The 22,722-nt window shown below is 39.2% G+C and overlaps 1 protein-coding gene across 11 annotated transcripts in view; it reads right to left on the reverse strand.

Moving 5' to 3' along the window:
• ldb3a (LIM domain binding 3a) overlaps positions 1 to 22,722 on the reverse strand; it is a 54,802-nt gene that overhangs the window by 9,921 nt on the left and 22,159 nt on the right. For 2 of the 11 annotated variants that reach the window (XM_058386322.1, XM_058386321.1), the window contains exons 5-12: positions 19,294 to 19,316; positions 18,330 to 18,533; positions 16,856 to 16,885; positions 15,657 to 15,820; positions 13,263 to 13,299; positions 3,332 to 3,496; positions 2,317 to 2,466; positions 1,690 to 1,812 (exon numbers count right to left, since the gene is read on the reverse strand). In XM_058386322.1, coding sequence (XP_058242305.1) covers positions 1,690 to 1,812; positions 2,317 to 2,466; positions 3,332 to 3,496; positions 13,263 to 13,299; positions 15,657 to 15,820; positions 16,856 to 16,885; positions 18,330 to 18,533; positions 19,294 to 19,316 — 896 coding nt within the window. Of the gene's footprint in view, positions 1 to 1,689; positions 1,813 to 2,316; positions 2,467 to 3,331; positions 3,497 to 12,570; positions 12,949 to 13,262; positions 13,300 to 15,656; positions 15,821 to 16,855; positions 16,886 to 18,329; positions 18,534 to 19,293; positions 19,317 to 22,394; positions 22,604 to 22,722 lie in introns of those variants that run through there. The other 9 variants (XM_058386326.1, XM_058386325.1, XM_058386330.1 and 6 more) reach the window with 7 other exon arrangements.

A 22,722-nucleotide genomic window follows, 5' to 3' on the forward strand; every position in this document is an offset into this window, starting at 1 on the left:
ATCTTAGTTCTGGTTAGAACAACGATCTTATTTCATGTAACATTAGCTACAGTGTGCTTACAGAGAAGCTGTATTAAAATCAACTAGTAAAAGCAAACATTTGAACAAATCTATGTATATGTTTAACATGTTTAACAAAGACTCATCACCTCACACCGGTTTCGTTTTCACTCCAGTCCACACTGCATCAACCTCCAGGGTTGATGGCGTCATAAAGCAAAGACAAAGCAGAGCAGGAGCACTGAAGAAGCATGCGTGAAGCCTCTGTCAGAGTTCAGCATTGTTAACGAGCAACTGCTTTTCTTATTGTATAATAAAAGTACACAAAAATCGAAACAAAACAAAACAAAAACCTTGCTGCCACTGTCTTGACTCATTTGAAATGTCATTATTCAATGTAACCCCACCACATCCTAATAGCTTCAGTGAAGTTACTGAACACTTCATAATAGTTTTAAAATAAACAGATGGAACGTTAAGGGGTTAATTATCAGCCTACTAAAGAAAATGTACACAGATGATTCAAGTTAAAACAAGTCAAATGAGACAAAGGCAAATATTTTCCAAATGCCGTTTGAGTAAACTCAAGCCAATGGATTTTACAGTTCATGAAGAGCTGCTGGTTAGTATTGTGTGTGTGAGTGAGAGAGAGAGAGAGAGAGAGAGAGAGAGTGTGTGTGTGTGTGTGAGTCAGTGCAGAGTGCAAGGGACGTGCAGAGTGAACACTGGCGAGCGTGGGATGGTGGAGCTGTGCACTACAATCACTCTCATTGTCACACCGGGATACTGTATCGTGACATCACACCATTTGTGTCATCCTGAGGATAAAAATTATGCAAGTGCCAGGTAAAAAAAAATGTATAAAAATCAAAGCCCTTAGCAAATGCATATCCAGGCCTTCTGGTGTTAACTAAACCGCCACAGAGGTTACTTTCAGTGACATCATACACTCACCGGAAACACCTGTACCCCCGCTCGGTCATGCAGTTATCCAAACACCCAGTCACGTGAGAGCAGCACAGTGCATAATATCATGCAGATACAGGTCAAGAGCTTCAGTTCATGTTCACAAAAACTAAAATCTGATCTCAGTGACTTCATCTATGGCATGGTTGTTGGTGCCAGTTTGAATATTTCAGCCTGCTGATCTCCTGGGATTTTCAGACACAACTGTCTCTTGACGTATCTGTATGATGTTCTACGCTGCACTTCTGACACATGATTGGCTGGTTAGATAATTGGCGTGCAGGTGTTCTTATTAAAGTGGCCCTGGAGTGTACAACGCGTTCCACATTTTCATTTAGTGCTGTTATACTAAATGGAATGATCGGTTCATTTGGAGATTTGTAGAGAGAAAAAAAGTCATACCACAAATCTGTCAGTCAGTGCTTCTTTTAACGTCAAGGATTGATTCACATGTAGTATTATGAAGTCATTTTTAGAATTTGAACCCTTTTTATCCTCAAATGGCTTCTCAAAAAGCAAAACTACAATTTTGCACAAAACCTCAGGCCATGGCAGGAGAGCACATGAAGCTCTCTGGATGTCCAGATTGTAGGAAAGTCGCTGTGATTCAGCAGATTTTTGTTGAAGTCCTTCTTAAAGCACTGTATTTATAGCCCTGTATCCCAGCATCCTCAGCCACTCTGCACACCCCTCTACTAAGTTAAGCCAGGTGGATGTCTGTACCTCACTTTCTTTGCTTTTCCTGATTGCTTGCGTTTGGGCAAAGCTCTGCTGCGGAAGTGTGGAGTGATTGTCAGGGCCTCCAGCGCAGAGGTGGGCGGCGGCCCTTTCTTATACACATGGTTTCTTAATGGGAGCCAGTGAGAGAGGCATGAAAGATCGACTGAGGTTCAGGTCAGAGTTACATCTTTCTCTAGCCGAATGTGAATATACTAAATGTGTGGAGGAATATGTCACTAATAGCTGATAGTATATGCAGGGTGCGAATTACAGGAATGTTTGGGAATAGAGGAGGCCTTCTAATTAGAGACTTTATCTTCCCTTAAAGGATGTAAGCTAGCTAGTAACCTAGCTCCTTCTAGCAAGGTTGATAGCCCTCTTACACAGTATGTATCTAAGTTGCTTGTCATGTTTAGATTTACTAAACACTAGATGGCTAGGGTGAATAACAACAGAAAAGAAATACACGCATGATGAGAAAGGTCTACTGATTTCTTGCGAACTGCTATGTGATTTTGACCTTTGTTATAAAAACAGACCAATGACTGGACTTGTATATCTTCCACATGAAAAAGAAAGGGGGAACAGTGATAACGGGTGGTATCTTTTTGGAAAGGGGGCCGAGTGTACCTAGATTGAGTGGTCAAAGCAGTTGAAATGGTTGAAGCAGCAAGCGACAGGTGGCGTGGCCCCTCAGGGGGGAGAACAGGGGCCTCATGGGCCTCATGAGCCACAGGGTCAGCTTGAGATACAGCCTGTGGCTCAGGGGATGATACAAAGCTGCAGAAGACAGAGTTATAAAAGAGTTATGAAAGCCAATGGATCAGTGACTGATGAGGAAAGCACCTGTGGGGACTGGAGCTGCAATTTTATGACTTGCTTCGAGCTGACACACACGAAACCAAATATATCCCAGCCGGAGTAATACAACAGGGGCAGCTGAGGCATAAAACCGCTGTGCAACAGTTTTTTCCCCTTCAGCTTCAATCAAAAATGTTTCATTATTTAATCAGTGTATGAGCTCCAAGCTTGCTGAAAAATAACCATCATTGATCAAGCAACTAAAAAAAAACATTATTTATGTAGCAGTAATGATACAGTGATGTAGTATGGAAGCAGCAGTGGCCACTGGAATTGCTGTTAAAATCAAGCTGAACATGTTAAGAGTTAAAAATCAAATCAAATCAAAGTTACAGCTTTATTGGACTGGAGGATGGACTAAATTGCATTGGAGATCCTCTGCAATTTCATTCACATTTCTCTTCACATAGGCTCTCTTCCTGATTGCAAAACTATTAATACAAATGATCTGTTTACTCAGCAGTTTTTTCCACTTAAAAGATTTCACAGTGAAACTATTTAGACAATCTCTAATATTTTAGGAAGTTCTGGATTCAGGAAACCAAATATTCTCTATAACTTTAAGGAGCCAAATCCATGGGTCTTGACCTACTGTACATGAACACTTGTAGACATTTTAAAAACAACAAAAATATAAATCACCATAATTGTAGTTTTAATTTAAACCTCAAACATCACACAAATGATTTATTGCATCACACACATACCTGACGTGACAACAAACCACGGAAAGGAAGGCAGTAACACGATATGACACGTGCAAAATCGAAGCATGCAGCATTACCTGACGTGGCTTGAGCATACAGAAGCTGGTTCAGCAGTCTGCTCAGGCGCCTGATTGGCTATCTGCAGCTCAGCGGCGAGCTGACTGGGCAAAGCTGCAGATGCAGAAGCGGACAGAGCGGCATGGGCCGTGCTGGTGGAGACCGCAGCATGCTGGACAGGCGTACTGCACAGGAAGTTAGGATGCATTGAAATCATAAAAAAAGCCTTATACATATAGACAAACAGCAGCCTTGTGTCAAATGTCTGTCTGAATAAAAACAAGCAACAAACACTGCGTTTACATGCTTTAATCAACTCACTTCTGCAAGGCAACTCTATTAATATCATGCAAAATCAGAAGCCCGAGTATTCCTCAGCCCAGTGCTATGATGTCCATCAAGGAAGGAGGAAAGGGGAAGGAGGGGTAAAAGAACTGAAAAGACACTGACTAAAACATGAATCACTAAAGAACTAGCTAAGATCTCAGTAGGCTACTTGGTAAGCACTTGGCGCAGGAGAGAAGTCATGGGGGAGAGGTCACCCAGATTTTGAAGACCTACTATAGATATAGTGGAGATCTGTGGGCTTTGAGTGCTTTGCTGTGAATTATTGGCACCCTCTGTAAATAAAGGCAGCATATACTGGTTACTCAATGGATCCAATGGACCTGGAAAAACTGACAGGGATGTATTCAAAGCTACTTCATCGTTGGGGAATGTAATGCAAAGCATTCAGATTTAAATAAAGGTTTAACTCATTTTATGTCTATGCCTTTCAGGTTTTTATTGTTAAGAGCTTTTGCTACAGGACCACTTCTAATTGCATCTAGCGTACCATCTTTACATTATAGAGTAATGTGGTGGCCTAGGAAAATCCCACTGGATGTTTCCTTGACCATAATTTCATTTTTCTGCCTATAACCTGCTTTAACACCCCCTGTAACACATCACCGTGGGGATGTGGTAGCTTTATGATTAAGGCGTTGGACCACTGATTGGAAGGTTGTAAGTTTGAATCCCAGGTCCATCAAACTGCCACTGCTGGGCCCCTGAGCGAGGCCCTTAAACAACAATTGCTTAGTCGTATAAAATGTAAATGTAAGCGTGTCTGCCAAATGCCAGAAATGTAAATGCAATTTAATTGCTAGGGTGCTCCCATTGCTAGCTTACTAGATTATTGTGCTTTCCTCATGTAGTTAATGTCATGTTTCAGTCCTTCCAGGATTTCACAATTTTGCGATAATGGCAGTTAACAATTTCAAGCGAACAAATCGAGCAAACTCCATGATATTCGGAGGAGCTTACTATTTACATTAAAGCAGATTTTCCACAGATTTCAGACATGTATTCTGCCAAATCCCATTTTGATTCATGTATTTCAAACATTAGTACAGCTAACATATATATATTCGTATATCTATACATTTGTGTGTGTGTGTGTTTTCTGCGCAAAAATTACTTTGCAAATTTTGAAAAAAATCACAAAATAAACTCCTAGAGGAACTAATAATTATCCATATTACATGTGCATCCTCTCTTACACTGTAAACATATCAACAAAGTTAATAGTAATCCAAAAAGGAGGAATTTAACTAACATGAGACCGCTAATTGATCAGTCATCATTTCAGCACAGATGTAAAACTAAGCAGCTGAGTGATGATGAGTAGGTATGTGTTTTTGTTTCCCCGATAAAATTATATTTATGTGGCAACTTGAGAAAACCTGGAGAAACTATCTCTACTTTTTTCTAAACGCTCAACTCTTTTGCACACCAAACAAACTGTTTACTGCTCTGCACATCTTTAGGTATCTTTCATCTTGTAGTTACTAATAGTGTATTGTCTATTTGCACAGTCTCGTGTCTTTTTGCCTTGCACTGCTTGCACACATGCATTTATATCAATAGGTTAATTTTTCTTTTATTACTCTTTAGCCCTAGTCCTGTGTTGTTTTATGTAGCACCAGGATCCTGGAGGAAATTGTTTTTCCAATTCATTGTGTACTGCATCAGCTATATATGTTTCAAATGACAATAAAAGCTTCCTGAATGGACTTTTTTATTGGTTACGACAATCTTCCTGTATCATGTATGGGTAAGGTGAAAAATGTGCTGATAAACACAGTCTGTCTGCCTAAATGTGTCTTAAGTCTGACATTCACTGTGTGATATAAAAGCACACAGCAAGCAAGGTTTTAATCACGTTATTGGACAGTTGGGTGTCATAGTGAAATAGATATATTGGATATCTATTTATTGGATAATATCTATATTAGATATACTTGGTTTGGAATAAGATACAGGCTGTCAAAATGATCTATGCAATGCTCCTAGATTGCAGTCATGCAATTATTAAATGCAATTTTCGCTTGCGGGGGATGTCTAGATGAAATCTTCTAGTTTTTAAAACTACATGTAGTAGAAAAAAAATTCACCATGTGTAGGGTTTTCCCAGGCCACCACATATTATTAAATACCATGTTCTATAATAGTTAAATATTGACAGGGGCATTTGGTTTTGAGAAATTGTCAGTGGATATAATACTGGTGAAATAATAGTGTTGAGAAATCTCTACCCCTCCTGCACAAATCTACAACTGTGTAACAGTGCTCTTTGCTACACAAACTTATATTCACAATCAATACAGTGATTAAGACAAGAGCATCTTTTATTATAATGTTAAATGAAGCATTGTGTCACATCAGCTGCATTCAGTCATGTTTTGTTTTAGCCTTCAGTAATTTCCTGTTTTATTATAAAAGTCCTCACCTCTGTTCTCCTTTCAGATAAGTTCACTTCCTGCCCTTATGTTTCCCTTCTGTGTGAGTCCTCACCCTGGCCTGATGTGTTTCACCCGTGTGTCTGATTGTCTCTTTGTGTATTTAAGCCCTGTGTTCCATGTCCTAGTTTCCTTATAAATTTCTTGAGCTAATTCCCTATTTGTTGTTTGGATTCACCCAATGAGATTAAACCTCTGCCTGATCTTTTGAGAGCTTTGTATTTTTGGGACCTAATCATTCAAAGCCTTTTTTTTGAACCACCAGCTGTAACACATTTTCTTTTCAAAAGGTGCCAATAATTCAGCAGCACTGTAGCTACATTTCCCTCTGAACTGAGAATCTTTTTCATCACAGCTGGGCAAGAGTGCGCTAAACTGAAGACATAATACAGACCTTTTTACATCACCTCAACACAGCAGTACCTCTTAACAGTTCACATATATTATATATAGAATGGGACCTCGGCATAGGAATTTAATTTGTTCTGGAGGTGAGTTCTTAACACAAAAATTTGTATTGCGAATCCCAACCCATAAGAAATCCCATAAGAAATAGTGTAAATGCAGACAATCCGTTCCAGCCACCGAAAAATATAACCAATATTACCAATATAAAGCATATGGAAACAGTATGGCTGCTTACAAAGAACTGGCCCAAGCCAAGCATTTCATGTCAAGGCTCCTCACAGGAAGTCATGCCACCAAGCTTGGGCTAAAAATAGAGTAGACCACCTAGGCCACCAATCGGTCAACAAAACAATGAGTGGAAAATCACCTAGCTTTTGAATGTTGACTGAAAAATAAATTCTGGGTAACTGGGTAGAATTCATAAACTGGCTTTGCTTGGCTTTCCACTGACAAAACCATGTTTTGAACGGCTCCTGGACGTACAAGCAACTTGGGTTCGGTTCGTTTGTACGCCGAAAATTCTTGGTATGCCGATCCAAATTTCTTAAAAAATTTCAATACTTAAAGCGAAAATTCATGAGGGAGAGCATTCGTATGCCGAGGTTCCACTGTATATATATATATTTTAAGATTTTGAGTCTAGATTCAAGTCTATATTTTTTTACAAGTGGTGCTGTTTCTGTTACAGAATCATCTGAAATGTACAACATGGACAGTGGATGTGGGAAGGAACCAAAAGAAAGTGAATGGATGTGTGGGTGAAAAGGAAAAACAGTGAATGTAAGTGCAACACAATGAAATATTCTAAACTGGGCACTTCAGGTGAACTCCAAAACCAATTTAAAACAATATAGTTTCAGTACTGAATCTGTTGGTTGATTAATACACAGTTTATAGAAATGGGATGGTGCTGAGGCAGAGGAGTGAAGATAAACAGCAGGCATTTAGCAGCAGCAGCATGGTGGTGGACTGATGGCTGACCCCTCTTACACACAACCACCTCTCCAAATTCTTAATATAAACAGAGCTATTGGTGTCATGAGCAGGACAAAGGCAGACCGAGAGCAGAGTGGAGCCGATGGTTTCTGGTCTTTACAAATCACTTTCTGTGGTGAACTTGTGGGATTGTTCAGTGCTTTGAAGTGTTCTAGATGACTAGGTGTGTAGGATGAATGTGTAAGCTGTGAGTGTGCGTATACGGTGTATTCAGTGGGTGTGTATGTAGGCAATGTGTTCTCATCGGTGGAGTGGAGGCAGAATGACAGTGGGGAAGAAGTGAGGAGTGAGAACAGGACACACAACACAGGAAACAAGAGTGAGAACTATTTCTACTTTGGCACAAACACAAGGTGATGACTGATATTACTATTACTACCACCAACATACAGTACACAAAAACACAGACACACACAGTGCCGGGTCTACTAGAGAGAGCAAGCAATACAACCTTAAGAGGTATAAAGATAGATAGATAGATAGATAGATAGATAGATAGATAGATAGATAGATAGATAGATAGATAGATAGATAGATAGATAGATAGATAGATAGATAGATATGCTGTAGGTTGATATCCCCTTCCACCAAGCCAACCCCCTGTTCAGTCTTTGTATTAAATGATCCTTTGTTAAGAAATAACTCATTTCTCTAAGCTCTCATTTGAATAAGCTCATTTCCTTTTCTCATTTCAATTAGCTCATTTCTGGACCAGAAAAAAATGTACATAAAAGCTTGAAATCAACAACTAACCATAAACATGACATGGCCGGACAATAACTGCATAACAAACTGCAACTTTCCAAAAAAGAAATGTCCACAATTTGCAAGTTGATCTTGCCATTATGTACAATGTACCATTTGTAATATAAGGGACATGACAGTCTTTGACATGATGGAAGCAGAGACATTTTAAGCAGTACAGCTCCACCTGCTGACTAATTTTCCAAGGAACATGTGCAGACTGCTACTCTTGATATCTGCATTGTTCCTGTAACAGTTTCACCCTTTCCAAAACCAGCAACCTAACCATGGTCACCGGTCTTTGCAGTGTCTGACTGGAACCCATGGGTTGCTGAACGCCCCCCAAGGTCAGACTCAGTCCTGCAGTAGCACTCTTCTTTCTTGTGGAAACCTCTATATTCTAACTCTGAATCAACTAATGAGACATCATTAGCTCATATTACTGTTCATTTCAATTAAATTTATTTGTAAAGCGCTTTTAACAATGGACATTATCTCAAAGCAGCTTTACTGAAGTAGAGAAACGGAGAAGGAAATATACATATATATATATATATATATATATATATATATATAGGATGATATTTATATATACACATATATAAAGTTTAATAGTAAAGTTACTATTTTATCCCTATTTTATCCCTAATGAGCAAGCCTGCGGCGACGCTGGCAAGGAAAAACTCCCTGTAATGATATGAAGAAGAAATCTTGAGAGAAACCAGGCTCAGAAGGGAACAAATCCTCATTTGGGTGACACTGGACAGTAAATAAGGTAAATGTAATAAATAATGTCTTTTCTACAACAAGGGCTTATGGGGAACCATTAGGTCAGTGTAGTATCATTATAGGCACGTATTACTTGCTGTCACTAGCTGACAGATGTAACAGCAGATCCGTGACGGTGTGATAGTCCCCAAGTGGCTCTGTCTACAGCGATCACCTGGTCATTGGCTGTCCACACAGCTCCAAGAGTAAAGCATTCTATAGGTCAGGGCTGTGTTCGTTCAGGAGAATTTAATTCACACAGCCTAAACCTTAAACTTTATCTGTCTGGAAAGCTTTTAAGTGTCCTTACAGCCAAATTTCATTTAAACTAATCACCACCATACTACTGTTCACTAATAATCTCCAATCGCAATACAACTTCAACAAAGGTCCAAAAGGTTCAAAAACCTTTGACATAACAACCTACAACCACTTCAAAATGAATATTGAATTTATAAGCTAAGGGCTTTATAGGTGTTATAAGGGTGGATAGTGTATTCATGCTGAATGAAGGAGACACAGGAAGACATTTTAGAGACAGATGAAAGAACAACAAACAACAATAGGAAAGAAATGAAGTGTGAGTTTCGAGAGATATTTGATGGCATGTTAGTAAATGGATGACTAGAGCTAAATGGTAAAAAAAAAAACACCACCACAATAATACAAAAGTGCATGAAAAATTAAAACAAATGAACAAACAAACAAAAAATTCAACCAATAATGATGCTGCTGATAATATTATAGTAGACAACCGAATGCAATAATCAGCAGTATGGAAAATAAAAATAAGGAAAGTCTGATCTAAACTACTGGAAGCAAAATAAATAAATAAATAAATGAATAAATAAATAAAAATACTCAAAAAATATGGTCAAACTTGTAACTTGAATAGTGGACAAATCAAACTTTATGGGTAAATTCTACAACAAGGAGTTAATGTCTAATTTGGTATGGACAAACATACAGGGAAATTATGCCTTACATAACAACAGGTGAGGTGAATGATTATGAGGCACTTTGTGTATGTACGTATGACCGGATGAGGAAGAGAAACAGAAAAGAAGACCAGAAGAAAGGTCAGCCATCAAGATACACACTTTGAGTTGAAGTTCCATGCAGCGCATGCTTGTGCTGTGGAGGGAGGCTCAGCGGAAACAAAAGACGTTAATGAGAATGGCCAAGCAGTTTAGCAGTGGCATCGATTTAATCCAAGACCATTCAGCAGCCAACAACAACACAGCCATCAGAACTTCCCTACGTCACAACCAGACAAGCAGAATTACCTTCAGAAACAAGTTCTTGAAAGGTTTAGCGACTCTCTACTCGCAAATACAGATTTCCTTCTTGACTCTATTATCTCTTTTGCTGGAAGAAAGCACAGATGGCCACCGGTGCAGAGATTGTATGGTTTCCATCTCTCTGATAAGTCCTCTCAGCCACAAAAGCAGCTCTACAGAGAAGTTGCTATTCCCAGGATTGAAATCTACTTCAGCTCCTATAATCAATCACTGCTTGACAATTGTTTTATACTGTATCTGGACAAAAAGTACTATATCTCGCTATACAGTGTTAAACCATTAGAAATGCTATTCATGAAATATTAACCTCTGCTAAGCTACAGTTGTGTGCAAAGGTCTGCATCTTCTATAGTTTCTCTATGAAAGAAATAAAAATATGTATCTGGATATCTAGTTTAAATTTAGCCACAGATTAAAAACATGACTGAAAAATGTCATGACATGGAAAAGTTGACGCTCTCATTACAACTGATCATAAAAGCTGCTCAAAGAACGTTAAACGAGTTGGAGGTAAACGACTTGCACATTAATCTTTAGAACATTTTTAATGCCAAACAAGACTTATTTTAACATCAAATCCTGAGCTGCTGGCTTCCTGCATTACCGACAATGCTGTGATGGTGGTAGCATTTGGAATTAGACATTACTTTCTCTCTACCTACACAGAACGATGTTTTAGGCCTTAGGTCCATACAGCTCTCTCACGACAAAGTTTTCATGCTAATACTGCTATCAACACCACCGAGCTCATCATGATGTAGGCCGCTAAGTAGCAGAACTAAAACTCAGCACAACTGCACCACATTCGGGAGCTTTCAGATCAGTGTTCGCTCTGTCCACTAACTTCCATGTTGGATTTTTCATTAATAACACATTGCTTGAAAATGGTGAAAGACTATAGATGCTCTTTAGGTTTTTGTCACAATAAATCAAGACCATTATCCTTTATGTCTGAGACTGATTGAATTTTTCCCCTTGTGACAACAATTGCTAACTTGTTCCGAGAATAACAAAAACACAACACCAACTTAGCATCAGTAAACAGACTAACTGAACATAACAAACACAATTAGTACTCATTCATCCAACATGATTTGAGCGTGTGTTTAAAAATCCCCTGAATAAAATCGAACAGCTAGTGCGAACCTGAGCTGAGAATCATACCGGCAATGCTGGTGTTTCGCAACAGCCATATAATCTCATGTTTAAGGTGCCTAAATACTACAGCTATGGTTCCAATCGGTGCCAACATCCTCGGGAGATTTCACAGTGTAGCTGATTTACTGGGTGAACTGATCATACTCACTCTACATCATTCAATCTAGTAATTAAGAAACTTGTTTAATAAAATAACGTTTTGTTGAGATACAATATGTTCATTATGTAAATATGTAGTATTTTTTCTTAACTGAGCGCATAGTAGTGTATGAGCATTTAAGTCAATAGAAATATATTTAATACGGTTCAGTGTGAAGGTTTCTTTTAAGTGCATGCAATATATTCAGGCAGGAAAATCCATGATGTTTTTCTTTAATGTTTTTTTCTTTGTCCAGTATTAATATTTTAACATGTACACAGTTTGATCTAACATAATATTCTTGATACCGAGTGTTCACATTTTGAGTCAGCTTCCTTTTACACTAATGGGATGCAAACCTTTGTACTCAACTGTAAACTCTCAGAACAGCAAATTCAGACCAGCTCAGTGGCAAAGTCGATATTCCTAAGTAGAAAGAAAATGGACTGGATTAACTGCAAGCGCCTTCAAGAAACAGATATGTCTAAGGCTTTTAATAACTCTGTCTAGCACCATGTGTATTTATGATCCTCTATTTAAGATCTGCAAAAAGTAAGCTGGAAGCTGACCGTGTGTCTGTACTGCATGCCTCAAGCACTAACTATCCGCTCTCGCTATAAACTCTCTAAGGTGATCAATAATTCAGCGAACAAAGAACAAGATCTTACAGTAAATTTATTCACTAAACCAATTACAATGGACTACACTAATCACACAATCCAATACTGGAGTAAAATTTTACACAACCAAATAAATAAAAACACACAGACCTAATGATCTCTATGAGCGGCTGAATTATTATGTTTAAATTCAGATTTGCTTATCAATAATAAACTCGTACTGTAGAAAGCACTCCCTTTTTACTTATATCATCCAGAGCTTTTTTTTTGCAGATTTAAACAGTTCCTATTTCAACTATTTAAGCACATTCAAAAGAAGCAAGATGCCAAGAAACCTGCCCGACGTTTTTCAGTTAACAGTCCGACAGCTTTTATTTGCTGATTATCATAGACTCAGGTACAGAGACAGCGTGAGAAAACATTACACCACGGCCGACACATTCCATCATACGTTCTACAGTCCAGCCACAGCACAGAGAGAGTATACAGCAAGAATAGGAAATCTGTCCATGGGACTGTGCTGAATGTACCAACGTTGTCTTCTCTCTCAGTCCTTCTCTCTCACATGCTTTGCCTGTCTACTTCCCATGACATCATTTCCCTACCGCTGTCTGTCCTGAGCTCTTTTAGTGAGACACGTTAAGGATTTGGGCAGACAGGCCGTTGTGCCAGTTTTTCAGTTTGGCAAAACGAGGGCCTTTAGCTCCTGACTCAAATATTTCCCTGTGGCATAAAGAGAGGTATGGAAGAAAAGACAGACAGAGAAAGACAGGAGAGAAAGAAGAAGAGAGTTAGGAAAGATAACCTCCACTCCAATATAAGTGTTCAAATACGCTGCTCGCTCTGTAACATTCGTCCTTAAAGAAGAACTCTAAGGTTATATCTTACACGTGAGATTGTATGACTTTAAAATGTGCTGAATGAGGGGGTCAGGCTATGTTGGTGCAGGTCAGTCTTTTGTTTCGAATCATGTTTTATCTTAACAAGTCAATACTACGATGTCTTTTGGCCACCAGGTGCTGCTGCTAGCTGCCTACCTCGCTCTTGCAAGAGCTTCCTCGTTTGGGTCTTGCACTGCAGGAAAAAAAAGAGGGAGAAGAAAAGAGAGATGAATATTAGAGACCAGCTATCATTCACCATAATAAATAAATAAATTAATTAAAAATCCAGCATTTCAGTGAAGAATTTTCATTTTCAAAAACCTTCATGCTCCGTTGCAGAATTTGCAATATATAAAATGTATGTTAAAATTGATCAAGCTCTCTCTTTTCGGATTTTTCATTTGGACTTCATCTCATTTTGGCAGATTTGATCGTAATTTCAGCTAATTTTGTTTAATTAAGTGCACATCGTGAGCGGTTAATACCACAACTTAGCTTATTGGTATTCAAATATCAAATGTAACTACAGAATAAAACACTACTCGGGCCGGAAACAGTGACATTATTTTCACTATGTCTATTTTTGTGTGCGCTAAACAGCATGAGCCAGGAGCAGTATTTACGTTATCATGATGCATCACTCTGAACTGATTCTAGAGAAATATTAAATGCACGAATATAAAATATTAATTATTCAGTCCATGTTTTTTGATGTCATAGAAGACATCAAATGAGACAGCAACTTAATCAGAGACACTGCTGATCCCAAGGACCTACAGTGAGGGAAAAAATTATTTGATCCCCTGCTGATTTTGTATGTTTGCCCACTGACAAAGAAATGGTCAGTCTGTAATTTTAATGGTAGGTTTATCTGAACAGTGAGAGGCAGAATAACAACAAAAAAATCCAGAAAAAACACATTTCAAAAAAGTTCTACATTGATTTGCATTTTATTGAGTGAAATAAGTATTTGACCCCTTTGCAAAACATGACTTAGTACTTGGTGGCAAACCCTTGTTGGCAACCAGATTTGCACACATCTCACATCTCAAGGAATTTGGGCCCACTCCTCTTTGCATCCACGACCCATTATCAATGCCCTGGCTGAGGGAAGGAGGTTCTCACTCAAGATTTGACGGTACATGGCTCCGTCCATTGTCCCTTTGATGCGGTGCGGTTGTCCTGTCCCCTTAGCAGAAAAACAGGATTTCAGTCTTTCACGGCGTAGTGTGTTACCAATTGTTTTCTTGGTGACTATGGTCCCAGCTGCCTTAAGATCATTGACAAAGTCCTCCAGTGTAATTCTGGGCTGATTCCTCGCCGTTCTCATGATCATTGAAACTCCATGAGGTGAGATCTTGCATGGAGCCCCGGACCGAGGAAGATTGACAGTCCTTTTGTGTTTCTTCCATTTGGGAATAATCGCACCAACTGTTGTCACCTTCTCACCAAGCTGCTTGGCGATGGTCTTGTAGCTCATTCCAGCTTTGTGTAGGTCTACAATCTTGTCCCTGACATCCATGGACAGCTCTTTGGTCTTGGCCATGATGGAGAGTTTGGAATCTGATTGATTGCTTCCTTCTGTGGACAGGTGTCTTTCATACAGGTAATGAGCTGAGATTAAGAGCACTCCCCGAGAGTGCTCCTACTGTAATCTCAGCTCCTTACCTGTATAAAAGACACCTGGGAGCCAGAAATCTTTCTGACTGATAGGGGATCAAATACTTATTTCACTCATTAAAATGCAAATCAATGTAGAACTTTTCTGAAATGTGTTTTTCTGGATTTTTTTGTTGTTATTCTGCCTCTCACTGTTCAAATACACCTACCATTAAAATTACAGACTGATCATTTCTTTGTCAGTGGGCAAACGTACAAAATCAGCAGGGGATCAAATCATTTTTTCCCTCACTGTAATGAAATCAATATAAATAATAATGATGACGTTTAAAACCTTGGCACATCATCTTCACAGATCAGACTCACATAATATTTGGCACTGCAAAGAATTAATTTATTACGACTTTACACTCACCATAATTAAAATAAATCACTGAAAACCATCATTACATTTATGCCATTTGGCAGATGAACTTGACTTATATTTTATCTTTATATATTTATACAGCTGAGCAGGTGAGGTTTAAGGGCCTTGTCAAGGTTGCAAAATGGCGATGCCAGGATTTGAAGCTTCCACTACCTTTGTGTCTCATTGTTTGACTTTTAATGTTGTTGTTCTTTCGGCTGCTGCCTGTTCGAGGTCGCCACAGCGGACATTTGGTTTGCATGCTTTGATTTGGCACAGGTTTTACACAACCCTCCCATTTTATTCGGGCTTGGGACTAGCACTGAGAGTTAACTCTTCAGGTTAGCGCCCTGCCCAGAAATCGAACCCGGACCGTGACAATGAGAGCGTGGGATCCTGTCGCTGGACCACCAGGAGGCTTACATTGTTTAAGTTTCAATAATGATAGCTAATAGTTTATTGTCCTGAACAGAACATGAAGGTTAAATAGTGTGTGTGTGTTGGGGTCTGAAGTGCATACTCACAGTATTCAGTGCCGGTGATGTGGGCGAGGAGGCGGAAGGACTTGGACTGCATGTGGGCAGCTCTCCGTGCCCACTCAGCAGGCTCCAGCACTTCTCCACTTGCATTCACAGCCTGATACACTGGGGAAGCACTGTCTATAACACGCTCTTTAACAGGCAGACTACTGCAACCACAGAGAGAGCCGCAACCGTAAAGCACACACTCCTCAGCCGGCATGGCCCGAGGTTTACGTGAGTGTACTGTGTGACTGGGTTAACTACAAAAAGGTCTTTTCGTGATATTTACTAAAAACTTATACAAATGGGTATTAGTAGATGGCATAGTGTTAACAAAGGTAAAGTTACTGAGTTTACCTGTTGTGCATTTTTAATTTGTGAATTATTGTTTTTTACTTACTAAGGTACAGAGGGAAAAGGCAGCACTTTTTAGCATAAGCTGACAAACGTAAGAGGAAAGGCATGGGACATGATTGCTTTCTAAACAGCAGAAGCTTGTCTAGTGTATCATTACCAGTGCAAACATCAATCTCTTGCCCAGAAGGATGACAGAGTTGAGCAGTGATATCGTGGTTCCCACACTTCATTTCTGACATGTACGTAAAAATCATGAACAATCAATGCACCAAATAGCCAAAGTGACTAAAGCCCATTTCGACAGACCCTACTCCACAATTTTACTGGTACTGCAACAGAGACGGGTTCAACATCCACAGCCAGGAGTCAAAAACTGGCTACGCTGGCCGTGTACTCTGGGTGTTGGTGATGGGGAAAGTGTCTCCTGTCAGTCAGAGTGACACTAACAAATTGTGAGCACATGTACACCCAAAGGGGCAGTTTTTTCTTTCTTCTGAGTGTGTGTATGAGCAGTAGTGAGACTCTGAGGAAGCCTGAGCTAGCTCCCTGGTTGGTAGGAGAGAACTAACTAGTAGGTGATAATTGGTAACATTGGTCAGTTAAACCTACAGCCCATATGGAATGAGGGTGACAGTTAGGGCCAAGATCAATTACATAATTCAAACTCAGAGTACTAACAGGTGACATTGAGGGTATAAGAGAAGGACAGAAGTGAAAAGATTGTCAGGGTGTAGAGATGAGGTGTGTAAACATGCTGAGTTGCATGATGATGAAGACAGAGAGACTGCATTGTGGGAGAATGAATGGCCGAAGTGAATAATGAATACATGAATTGAGCTACTTACGAAAGGGGAGAGCCAGAGACAGCCTCATCGCTGGGAAATATCACCCAGCCGAGGCAGCAGAGGGGCAGCAGAGGGGCACAGAGGGGTAGCAGAGGGGAACAGAAAGAGGGTGGAGCCATAGATGAACATGAGTGTGGAGGGGCAGAGTGTGCAATGAGATGGACATAACTGACCCATCAGACAGACATTTATGAAAATGTTTTGTGTAGCTTCCTACAGAAACATCTTCAGTATTCTCTTTGCAAGTAACGGACATACACCAAATACATACACTCTTAGAAAAAAAGTGGTCCTTGTGGCTTGTTTGGACAGGTCAGGGTTTCTAACTTTTTAAAAGGAGTTCTACATGGAACCTCATTTAATAGTGAAACCCTTATAGCTTCAAGGTAGTTTTCCACAACCGAGGAGTTTCACTATCAGAGACGGTCCCTCTTTGAATAACTAAGGTTTCTGCGTAGGGTTATACTTAAAGGGACATTTTTTACTAAGAGTGTCACACTGGAGCTGTAATATGTATAAGATACAGCATTACAGCATATACACACACCAAAAAACAAGACCAAAACTCATGATGATCATGCCCGTTCATCCGAAATGAATAAATGGTCATAATAATCAATAAAACATGTTACATTAATTATAATGTATTTAATCTTATGTTACTACAATTCTAGGTTACTACATTAGGTTACTATGTGATTTTCCTTTTACTAAGTGCTCAACTCATCCAATACGAGTCCACTCTATCTACACGGTTGAACAAGATTACCAAATTTCCCATGGCGATTAATAAAGTGCAAACTACTCTACTCTACTACTTTAACATAAAACCAATGCATTTACAATGCCAGTAAAAAATCCTGGACACACTTGCTTATAGTAGGGTCATCTTCACTATTTCAGAATAACAATAATTATATCACAACACTGATGGAATTGCACACACACCAAAAATATGATATACAATCAAAACTATTGTGCATCTTCTCAACCAGCATCATGTTTCCAAATAAGTGAGTAAGTTCCTCACTGCTTCTCGAAATGAAAACTACTTGTTTATATTTTAGGTAAAACATATTATTAAAGATATTGACAATTAAATTTACACATGGGCGTTAACTAAACGATTTGCACTTGTCTTAGAAGTAAATTTCCACCATAAATCTTTATAAAATTTCTTTAACTCACTGAAAAATGGCTGTTGTGACCAAATGTTGTGCTACTTTTCCCAACACTTTGTACACACTCAAAGCAACAGGAAGTCTTACTAAAACCGTTCAGCATTCCTCTGTATGTATCCGTACTACACCATCAAGAGAAATGAATGGGTGTAAGAGATAGATAACTGGCCATCTTGATGGAAATCTTCAGCACACAGCAGCAGCTGAACCAAGCACAGCTATTTGACCAGCACAAAGGGGAGGATGGCTCATGCAAGCAGGAGAGGAAGGCAAGGCGGTTCATTTGGTCTTACCCGGACATTTCAGCCCCTCTGGCCTGAGACTGACCAGCGATTGCATCCATGATGGCGTCCTGTGAGTACATGCTAATGGGAGTGTTGTACTGGGCGTGGATGATGGTGGCCTTGCCCCCTGGCCCCTTCACTTCAATGGGCTTGTGGGTGGAAAGAGCCGTGTCCTTCAGGGCAGTGGGGTTGAAAGGGGGCACGTACTCGTTGCTGTGGTGGTGGAGTTAGTTGAATGTGGGGTAAAAAGGTAGAAGAGAGAGAGGAAAAGGGGGGTGAAGTGGGAACAAGAGAGGAAAGATGTGGTGCAGTGATGGCTAGAAGATAAGACATGCAGGAAAGAGAGCGTAAAATCTCCTTTTACAGAAAAGGAAGCTTTAAAGGAGCTACAGAACCAATTTGTGAATGAGTTTTAGATAGGTCAAAAGTTCGAATTGACTGAATGAGATAAGATGATTAATGCTTTTACAACAACAATCAGAATTATATGTCAAAATTAACATTCAGTGTATTTTAATGAGCTCCTTTAAATACCAGAATAAAAAGCGTCCTGCACACGTCGACTTCCAACCATAAATTCTGGCCTTAATTCTTGTCACAACACTGTATCAGTTCTATGTCATCGTCATGCTGGCCACAACCAGTGATCTGAATGTAATCTCTGAATATGACAAACATGCAGCTACAGAGATCATCAGTCTGTCCACTCTACAGTCCTGTCATTCCTGAGCACAGCACGACACGACACAACACAGCACCACACACTGACATATACATGAAGCATATGCTGGTTTGAGCCAGACAGATTCTGCTTTCTCAATTCTACAAAGCAAGATTAATCACAGACTCGCTGACTCACTGGGTAGACAGATTTCAACTGGACTGCACAAAAACTAAAGGCCTAAACATGCCACAGACACAGACATGCACATAAACAACACAGCACTACAGCACACAGTGGCATGGTACTAACTTGATAGGCATGTTGGTAATAACCTAGGGTTGTAAGGATAAAGAGAGAAAGAAAAACAACATCTGTTAATATCTGTTAAGTGAGTCACAATCTGATGCTGGGTCTGAATTTGTTTCTTATTATTAGTTATTTTATAGTGACGTTTATATATTTAGTTGACAAAATAAATTCCCTGGATATTTTACTTTATTATATATCCAAACATTACCCACAGCATACTGTAAATCCAGTATACACTACTTCTGCACTACAGTGTACACTACATGGCCAAAAAATTGTGGACATCATCAATATGTGGGTCTTCCCCAAACTGTTGCCACACAGTTGGAGTCACACAATTGTACAGAATGTCTACGGAATTTCCCTTAAAGTTGATCGTCATGAGTGAGTGTCCTGCACAGAACCCTGACCTCGACCCCACTGAATATCTTCGGGATGAACTGGAATAGCAACTGCACCCCTGACCTTTAGCGATCAAAGTCACCCCTGACCTCACCCGATCTCAGTGCCTGACCTCACTAGTGCTTTTGTCGCTGAACGTGCAAATCCACACAGCCATGGACTAAATCTGGAACGGGATGTTTAGAAAGCAAATATGGATGTGATGTATATGGGTGTCCAAGCTTGAAAAGAACTACTACTACTGATATCCTCCTATATAGCACTCTATATAGAACAGTCTAAATAGTACATAACAATTAAGATTAAATTATTAGTTAAAGAAAATCAAGAAAAAATCTGGAATAAATTTGTGGACAATCATAGGTTTGTGTAAATATATATGTGTGTCTGTGTACTATCTGTATATATACACTATATATTATCTCTGTTACTGTTGTACATACAATGTACATAATGCACACACACACACACACACACATATATATATATATATATATATAATTCTATTTTTATATATATAATTATACTTTTCTTTACACATTATGTGCTATAAATACAACTTGCACATACTTTTCTATGCACATACTACCTGCCATAGCCTTATTTATTGATGTACATCTATTTACATGTTTATCTGCACTTGTTTATTTGCACAATTTCTACAATTTGTACTATTTGCACTTCTGGTACATGATAAACAGCATTTCATTGCTATGTACCTGCATTTTGCAATAACAATACAGGTGTATCAATCAATCAATCTATCTATCTATCTATCTATCTATCTATCTATCTATCTATCTATCTATCTATCTATCTATCTATCTATCTATCTATCTATCTATCTATCTATCTATGTGTATAAATATCTGAATGCAAAGCATACTTAATAATCAAAGAGGGAAAAAGATTCAGCTAAAGCTGTTGCAACAAACTATGAATATAAAATATACAGTAGTAATATAATGTAACTCACACGATTAGCAACACTATTTCTTCATAAAGGAAACACTGACCTAATGGTTGGGTTATAGAGTTATACTGATCTGCCAATTAATTTTTCATCCTAAACACCAAAAGAAAATCTCTCAGAGTGAACGTTTCAGATGGTATATTATTCACTGCTTAAAGGCTGAACCCTAGAGGAGTTGAGTCATGAGAGGGAGAGGGAAGGGAGATAAATTAGTGTGACAGCTAGAGACACCTGAACCTTGACAATCCATGGCCTTTTATAGCGAGAGACGCAACAGGTGCACTGTCTCTCTATCACTGTGCTGATCTCTATAAACTGTCTGAAACTTAAATGGCAGAACTCAGAGCTTTTATAGAACAGAATCCTGATATTACATAGAAACACTGGCATTTATGTGTTACAGGAAAGTAAAATGATATTTGTGCTACATTTAGGAAATCTGTAAACGTCTGTTGATTCCATGGTGCAACATTACATATGCAAAATATTATGGACCAGATTATTACACCCATTCTAGATTTAGTCGTCCTTACACTGTGTAATATTCTTTACTCTTCTGGAAAGGCATTCCACTGTATGGAGTCTGACTGTAGATATTTGTGCTACAAGAACATTATTGAGGTCAGGCACTGATGTAAAGCGAGAAGAACTGGGGTGTAGTCAGCATTCCAGTTTATCCTGCAAGTGTTCATTGGGGTTGAGGTCAGGGCTCTGTGGAGGCATCTCAAATTCTTTTACTACACCCTTTCAGTACACCATATAATCATGGACCTCACATTGAGCTGCAAAGGGGCAATGTCTTCAAATTGAATGAAGATTCTCAGATGTGAAAATGAATGAAACCAAACTGGTCACTTTGTCTCATGTGGGCATGGAATGTCCAGAGTATAATTTTTAAAGTTCCAAACATACTAAATACTGTGGATGGTTAACATAAATGTCTGTGTTCATCGTGCTCTAAGGGTGCATAAACTTTTGAACTCTACTGGAGATGGAATATGTAGAATGTCTTCGGACCTTAGAACTTTAGCGATTAAAATAAAAAAAAAAGTGCCCTGATGGTGGAACATTAACCTGGGTGTACACTTGGAGTACCCTTAGAGAAAAATTTTGTCTGTTATTTATATTTTGGCCTGCCGAGGTCAGATCGTATGATTTGTAGTGAACACAGCCCCCAAAACATGTGCTGTTTAGAACCTTAAACAGCACTTTAAACAGACTCCAAATTTTATGTCTAGAGGAAATGGACTTTCCCAAAACATAGCCTTGTGTCAGAACACCTGCTGGATAGCAAGCAGTGTGTCCGCAAGTATATAGTGTGTATAGTGCATCACATATGACCCTGGTGTGTGTGAACCCAAGCCTGAAGAGAGTTCATGGCCTAGACGGTATGGGAACCACTGCTGTATCAAATTACCAGCTGCTTTTTACACTGCTGTCATCCTTCTGTTATATAACACATGCCAGTTAGCAGCCAGGTGGGCCGGACCCCTTGCCCTGAATTTTTTTTAAAGATATTTTCATCCTAATTAAGGAACATGCACGTACTCACATGTATAAACATTATATTTATATCATTTATTCAGCTTGTACATTATAACCAAGCAGGCTTAATTTTTTTGTCATAATTTTGCCCATTAATGTCTCAATGGGATCTGCTGGGAATGGCCACAACCACATCTGGCTACTGGCATGTCACGTGTACTGAATATACCTGCTTACATACCACAGTGGCTCATCTGAGCCCAGGCTTTTAGCTCTCTCCTGAAGCATGGCCATTTCTCTCAGTGTTTCTGCTGAGTACAGTCCAATTGGGGAGTTATATTGCTGCCTCTTTTGTGTGCTAGAGGACTGGCTGAGTTCCTGTGTGTTGCAGTGGTAGGAGTTTGTTTCAGCACAGGTGGCAAGACCACCATTGATTTGATAAGGAAGACCCTTAAAGGAGGAGACACATGGATAAACGGGGTGAGGACGAGACTTAGATGTGAGGTTCCCATTAGTGGCGTCCCAAAGGGATTGCTTTTTTTTTAGTTAAAAATCGTTATAATTGTTGA

Source organism: Hemibagrus wyckioides, linkage group LG03, assembly GCF_019097595.1.
Source record: "Hemibagrus wyckioides isolate EC202008001 linkage group LG03, SWU_Hwy_1.0, whole genome shotgun sequence".
NCBI lineage: Eukaryota > Metazoa > Chordata > Actinopteri > Siluriformes > Bagridae > Hemibagrus > Hemibagrus wyckioides.